The sequence below is a fragment of the Stegastes partitus genome, unplaced genomic scaffold, assembly GCF_000690725.1.
Source record: "Stegastes partitus isolate 25-593 unplaced genomic scaffold, Stegastes_partitus-1.0.2 Scaffold481, whole genome shotgun sequence".
Classification (NCBI taxonomy): Eukaryota; Metazoa; Chordata; class Actinopteri; family Pomacentridae; genus Stegastes; species Stegastes partitus.
The window spans coordinates 416377-424178 of record NW_007578212.1 but is presented as its reverse complement, the minus strand read 5'-3'; the positions used below and the strand labels follow the sequence as shown (position 1 = coordinate 424178).

At 41.8% G+C, this 7802-nt stretch overlaps 1 protein-coding gene across 1 annotated transcript in view; it reads left to right on the top strand.

Moving 5' to 3' along the window:
* Positions 1-5874, top strand: part of LOC103361018 (anoctamin-2) — a gene marked incomplete at its 5' end in the record, with an annotated part of 33840 nt that extends 27966 nt beyond the window's left edge. Inside the window, 2 exons of the mRNA XM_008286996.1 lie at positions 3327-3432; positions 5500-5874. Of these exons, the coding sequence (XP_008285218.1) occupies positions 3327-3432; positions 5500-5874 (481 nt within the window). The remainder of the gene's footprint in view (positions 1-3326; positions 3433-5499) is intronic.
* Between the last annotated feature and the right edge of the window lie 1928 nt (positions 5875-7802).

Here is a 7802-nt window from a genome sequence, read left to right as displayed (position 1 = left end):
CTTCACCCTGAGTCAGCTGGGATAGACTCCAGCCCCCCGCGACCCTAGTGAGGATTAAGTGGTGTATAGATAATGGATGGACGGACATTGCCTCACATTGCTGCTTTCCCGGTGCTGAAACACTACAGGGAGAACTTCTCTTCTCTGTCACGGCACAGGATGGATTTCTTGTTTTAATTCAGAACCTTGATGCTACAATCATAAAAGCACTGGTACCAGCCATGCTTTTGCCTCACTCTTGGCCTTAAATGATAATACTGGCCATATTATCATATCTTAGTGTTTTCCAGAGGTTTCGAATTTACTTGTGGGTGGAGCAGCGGATGGATGATATTAGCATTTGGGGGGGAAAAAAACAGTCTTGGAGAAGCAACAGCTTTTCACTATTTTCCCTTTCGATATTAAATTCCTCCTTATTTACAGTAAAATAGTCCATGCAGAATATAGTTGTTGTTTTGTCATTTTTAATGTAGCTGCACTATTCAACAGATTATTCTTGTACTGTATGTTGGTTAAGTTTCTTCCTTGACACAGCAGCTTGCTATTGATATGCAATAGATTGACAGTAGCTGTAGTTGTGCTCATGTTTGCACTTTATTATGTCATTTGTTGAAGCACGTGTTTAGATAACGTCACCATATATGTGATAATTCTACCTGATTGTCTCTGTCTGCCATCTGTCTTCAGGCCCTAGATCATTTGCTCTAATACTGGCTGAGCGACTGCTCTGTCCATAGCTAAGACTCCACATAATGCAGAGCTTTGTTTCTAAATTTAAATCTTTTCTGTACAGTCAGAGGCAGGATGCATTTTCGCCCAGAGATGTTCTCAAGATAAACAATGAGAAGGACTGTCTCCCAGTTCTGACCATGAAAGGAATGCTGTACGTTGTGCTTTGCATCCCACAGGGAAGGGCAGCCTCTTTTACAATAGCTGTTGTGAAAACAGAACTTATAAATACTGTAACATGAAGCCAGACGTGTCTGCGGACCCCAATCACGGCTGAATCATTGCCTTTATATGTGTAGAGGGTTGGTAGATGGTCAGATCTGTAACCTGCTGCTGAACCTATGGGTCCCTCACAGCTACAAATGTGTAAAGTGTAAAGTCCTTTTCATGGATTGACTGGGAACAGAACTTGGTTTACCTAGAAAACTTTTTTCTCATGCAGTTGTTAAGTGTTGGGTGTCTGCTCTGATGAACTGGCTTTATCACCGGAACAATCTGTCGTCTACATGTATTGACATCAGGCCACCAAGTGCATTTAATTGGTATTGTGAATGCAAACATATTATCTGATGACTTTAAATACCCTCATGTCCCAGCTCCCATGATTGTCTGAGTTGTTGTTTTTTAGCCTCCAGTTAGTGCATGGCAGCTGGTTGTTGATGATTCCTTTGATAGAGACTCACCCCGTTCTGACATCAGCTCAGCTTGCTGCTTCCCGTACGAGTTGATTTTGACTGAATCCTGCTGTGTTCTTTTGATTCTCCATATGTGACTTGCTGACTGCGAACCCCAAAGTGGAACATAAAGAGGGCGAGAACCTCTGTATATTATCTGGGAGTGACTGCATCCAACAGGAAGCAGCTTGGTCAAACTTTTCCATCCACTTGGCTTTGTCCCAGTAAATACTGAACACAAAAGTACACAATACGTTGTCTCATCTAAACCATCAGTTTATGTATGTGCAGGCGAAACACGCGGTGATTCATGTTTTTATTTAGTTTGGCTTTTCTCCTCCAGATTTTACAGGTTTTAGATGGATTAACTTTTTGTTTTCTTAATGCAGCTGAATCTCAAACAGAACAGCTGCAGCTCTAGCACCTGAACTGTCCAACAGCCCACAGGTTACGTTACTGCAACTCGTTTTTATTTTTATATGGTCTCTTACATGCTGCGAATGTAACACCAGCAACAAAGCTGCAGTCTGTACATTCACCAGTACACTGACACATGCATCAGAATCAACAATTCATAACATTGTTTATGAAAAAAAAGCCATCAGGTAACAATTAACTGAAGGTTTAGTGTCTCTGATATGGAGGGTTTCATCTTTTTAATTTTAGCATTTTATTTTACGCATGGAGGTAACTGCTTGGAGGTTGTAGTTGTGAGTTACTATAACAAAGAAATAAGCAGAAAGCTGCATTCAATGCGTGGCAGAAATGGCGTACTTCCTATAAAAGTATGTTTTTGTTTACATGTGTTAGGTCCTTCACTCCCTTAATCCTCGACTGGAATTTGAGCATCACATGTCTCTGACTTTGTTTCATGCTGTCTGTGTGTGTGCTTGTAATTTAATATATTACCAATGATGTGGGGATGTAAATCTTTTTACAGTCACATTGTGGGAATATGCCTCCATTCTGAGGACAAAAAACAAGTCCCATAATGTAAATGATTACATATCAGGAGGATGACATGGATTAAGGTTAGGGTGATGCAAGTAGTATTCATGTGTGTGTAGTTTCTTGTCTAAGTCATGGTACTTCTAGGAGTTTTAGTAAAAAGCACCTGGAAGAAACATCTTCAAGAACCTAAAAGAGAAGTCCAGTTGCTTTTTTTCCTGAAGCTCCTAAACATAGACGTTATACCTAAAGGTAGAGCTAGTTGTATAAATGTGAGTCAATGTAATACCTTTTCGAGGCAATGGAAACACGACTCTATCTATATGTGTGTGTGTGTGTGTTGGATGAAACTACAGTGTCAACCCACCTGGTGGCAAAAAATATAAAAATTGTGCCCTTATTTTATCAGACAGGTTAGTCCTAAACAATATACAACTTCTCTGTCTTTTTTTTTTTCATGTCTTCTTTCCTGCTCTCGTATTCTCCTCTTTCCTCGGTTTGTCCTCATTCGGAGCCCGTCAGCATGTGGTTCTAGTTTTCTCGTGTTTGTTTTGCCAGCACAATAAAAAGTGTTTACTACAAAGAAAACAAAGGAAAGGAATCCTAATAAAGTTTATTGCACTTTGGGCCGAGTCCCGGGCTGCGTGGAGGAGCTGTATGTTTTAATGACGCCACATCTCAGACAGGTAAAGATGCATCAGGATGAACATGATACTGCAGGAGGATAGCGTGTCTGGATCTCTGTGCTGCTTTTCCCAGCGATAACCTGTCAGTCAAACACTGTGGGTGGTGTCTTCCTCAGATTGTCCATTGGTTGAGTTTCTGTTGGTGGTTCTGGTTTGTTTCAGTGTTAAGTGATTACTTGATTCCAAAGCTCGTTCACATTTATTTTTCCATCTAAAACAGTGAAACTAATTCTATTTGACTAGCTCCATTTTTAGCTGTCACTCAGTATGCTTGTCTGTTTGGTTCTAGGTATAAAGACTACAGGGAGCCTCCCTGGTCTCCAGATGCGTACCAGTTCTCCAAACAGTACTGGTGTGTCCTGGCTGCAAGACTGGCTTTCGTCATACTGTTCCAGGTAGGAGTTTATTGGATTTTGTTTATAAGATTACCTCCCTCAACCCCAAAAGCAGCTGGTAAGTTTGAAAGGCATGTTATCTTTTATAAAATTACTGAAATTACTCCATTTAATAGAGCAAGAAATTGTAAAAACTGAAAGAAAAACAAAAAATCACATTTTTAACTTTCTGAAGGTCCTCGAATGTATCATTTGAATGTTTTTTTTTTTAAATAACTAAATCAATGCTTAAACCTTTAATATTTCATCAAATGCACTTTATTCAGTCTCAGTTAAAAACAGAAAGCATCTGCAAGAGATGTGGTAAAAAAAAACAAAAAGCATTTGGTGCTCTACAGCACAACAGAGAAACCATGATTCACTGAACTGAGACAAAACAGTCACATGACAAAAGTTGTGAAACTTTTTGGCTGAACTGCAGGATGTGTTTACACAGAGCAGAGAGGATGGAATCGCATTAGATTAAGAGGAAAGTAACAAAATCGATCAATCACATAAATGCATCATGACTCAACAATCGTATATGGAGAACAAAGGTTCAGTAAATTGAAGATACAGTCAGCTTGGTGAAATATCTTTTTAGGTTTGATGTGCAGCGTAGTGTGAAAAATAGTTTGTAATGCTTATAATTAAGTATCTAGAATGTGTGGAGTGGTCTTTTTTTCTCCCAGTAACAGTAAAGCCTGGGAAATTAAAATAATGGAAGAAATCCGACTTTTATTTTTTGTCTTTTTTATAATTTGTGCCATTAGAATCGTCATACTGCACAAAAGACATTTTTCAGTTTTCTGTCCTTCTAGCCATGATGGTGCTGTTTCCATAGAGGTGCATGACTTTATATTGCAGTGACAAATGAGTCCATAGTACGTAAAAATGTGACAGGAGCAAAACAAAAACCCCACACAGAAACTGCTTGTGGGTCAGAGAGTTAAGGTAATTCACACATCCTGTGTTTATGGGGCTTTGTTGTGTATCGTACATTTCGTATCTGTTGCGCAGTCGCATGGAACTGATGTGTGTAATAAAAAGAAGGATGAAGTGAGCATGTGTGTGGTCAGTCATTCCAAACTTGATGAATCACGCTGGATGCTCGTTATGATCAGGACCACCACCAGATGCTTTGGTCCAAACTAACATATGTCAACCAAATGTCCTTCAACATGAAGCTGCTGGAGAAGTTTCCTTCATTAGTGCTGATGAATCATGGACACACTCAGGAAATATGCAGCTTGTCTCAAGCTGAGTGAGCTTAATGAGACAGGTGTACGCTGGTGTTGTAAAATTAGTTATCGTAGCCTTGTCCACTGATTTGATAACACGCAGTCTATGGAGGCAATTAGGGTACTTTAAAGCCCAACTACCATATTTCTGAACACATATCTGAATATGCAGGCATTATACATGCATTTTTAAATCAGTCTGACTTGTGCTTTCTGAGAATACCATTATCTCTGATACCTGCTGGAAAATCAGACACTCTTTGTAACTTTATGGTGTTTTAAAGTTTTCTTCATTGTCACCATAATCTTGGGTCTGTCTGCACATGGGTACTTGGCAGACTTATCGTTAATGATACCAATTTGCAGCAGATCCTTTGGGTCTTGGGGTTGCGGGGCCTCTATGGATCACATCACGCAATGCTTCATTGTATTTGATTTGGGGAGTTTGGGGACGGACCGGGCAACACCTTGAGCTGTTTGTTGTGTTCCTCAAGCAGTTCCTGGGCAGTTTCTGTAGTGTGGTGGGGTACATTGTCCTGCTGGGGAGGTTGCTGGTGTTGGGGAGTATCATGGCCATGGAGGCTTTTGCTTGGTCTCCCAAAGTCACATCCACATGAATGCCAGGAGCCAAGGTTTCCCAGCAGAACATTGTATTGTCACATGATGAGCAGTGTTATTCACGTCGCCTGTCAGCATTTTTATGTTTTGATCAGTGTATGTTTCTGACGTTATGATGGTTCATACAGAGTACAGCACCTGTCACTTTTCTGTCCCACCTCTTCTCATTTGTCTCCATGTCCATCCATCATTCTTCCTCTCACGTCGTTTTCTCCTCTCCCTCCTCCAGAACCTGGTGATGTTCCTCAGCCTCGTGGTCGCCTGGGTGATCCCCGACATTCCCAAAACTATCGTGGAGCAGCTCAAACGGGAGAAGAAGCTTCTGGTCGACGTCTTTTTACAGGAAGAGAAGGACAAATTCCAGCTCATCCAGAGCCTCTTCGCCAAGGACACCAACCTCCAACCAAGCAGCCACATGCTCCATCCAGGCCAGACCATCCCCATCCCAGGCCGCTACAGTACTCTACCCCCATGCCCGACGGCCGGAGAGGCAGGAGGAGGGACGAGGGCGAGGTGCCGGGCCGCCAGCTTCAGCCAGTTCAGCAGGAAGGCTCCGTCTTCGCCCAGGAATGAAAACGAGAATTCGAGACACACAGCGGTGTGACATGAAACGCACACACATGTGGGGGTGCCTCAGCCGGGCCTCAGGACTGTGGCTCGGGTGACTTGGTCCGTGTATGTCTTTGCCTGTGTCTTTGTGTCCTGGTGTGTATGACACAGTCGAGCTGTGATTAGAACGTCACAGCTCACCTTTGAACGTATCGTTTGAATTCACTGGTCTCAGCGTGGTTGACGTCCACGCTGAGCGAATGGGTGTGTGTGTGTTGTTCCTCCTCGCACTGACTGTTCACCTGATGAAGTGTTGTCATTTTTACTTTTTGGTAAAAATAAATAATTTAGTGAGGCGCACTAGCTTCATAGCGTAGAGAAGCAATAATTACCATATTAGGCTGAACAAGTGAATCCTGCAGGAACCTGGAAGAGACTGGAACTGATGGACAGGTTCAATAATAAGCACTTACCCACGTGAACGGATTGATGGATGTTGTGGCTCAGCATTGGGGCTGTCAGAGCTTTCCTGCTTTTTGTGCTTCTGCTCTTCATGTATTTTTTGTTTACAGAACTCGTAGCACTTACTACATTTCACATTTTCTGTAATCTTTTCTCTTTAAAATTCAGGAATCACTTTGAACCATTTTCAGACTTTACTCAAATCGTAATGCCACTGAAGACACAGCTGCTGGTCATTGTTACGCTGCACCAACTCTTTTGCAAACTGTGAATGGGAGTGAGCTGAAAATGATCTCACAGTGTTTATCAATGAAAACTCCCATCAGCCATCCTTCATTATGAAACAGCAGACTGTACGCTCTGATGTTTGAGCAGGTAAGTACTGAATCTGGGAGAAGACCTTCATCTCATATCAAACATGTGACTCCTCAGCTCTTAACACAACTGGGCAATCTGTTTGTGACCGCACACCAGTCATCTTATCACCGACACATCTGCCTGATTTATTTGTTTAGATAATTTCCAGCTTGGTGGTTAGCTAACATACTATCTAGTCTAACTATCGCTGTATAGGTGTTAACGACGTACAACAACATACTGATTAAATTAGCTTTGCATGTTAAAGTCAACTGAAATTTGAATTCTAGTCAACTTTTTGCAAGGACATATAAGTTATAATGGTACTGTAGCTAATGTACATAAAGTTATGACATTTTGTGAAGCACTGTCTGATCTCCTCAGTGGCTGGTTCCTGTGGCAGCGGTTGACTGACATTTGATGGCCAGTGTTCGTTGCTGTGCTTATTGAAGCACTACATAGATCTGTAGCTTACAAACGTTCATACAGGAGATTTCCCTGCTCTCTGAACAAGTCCTGCTGTGTGGAAGTCCTCCTACCATCGGGATCAGTAGTATAACAACAACAGCTACACATCCGTGGTGTCCACAGATGTCCATGTGCACTTCTGCAAGGGACTATAATCAAGATTTAAGTCTTAACGCCCCACAAATTGTAAAAGATGACGAGTCTTATATTTGTGAAGATAAAGCTATTAAGCCTAGCTTGTTAAATTTAGCACTTCCCATTATTTGACCACCTACTGAGTGGACCTAGCTGTCTATCTTTCATGTGTCCAGATTAGGTTTCCCAGATTGTCAAACCTCACAGCAGTGGTTGGTCAGTAAACTTCCATATGTTAGTCCCTGACTCGTATCACAGCGTGGAGAAATTAAAGGCTGTTTTCCACTGCAGCAACTCGTGGGCCATTTTAGGGCTTGTTAGGGCTGAACCTTTGTGCCTGCTTCGACTGCAAGAACCCCCTCTGTAGGAGGGTTTTACAAGGGACCCACCAAAGGGAAGGTACAAAACTGCTGTGCAGGTCTCAATGCTGATTGGTTAAATTCAGAGAAAATAAACACTGATTGCTTTTATTCAGAAAGGACAACAACCATTTTTTCTTCCCTGTTGATGTCCTCATTGAGAACCAATGTTCTCTCCAACATCGCCATCTTCAAAGTAAAA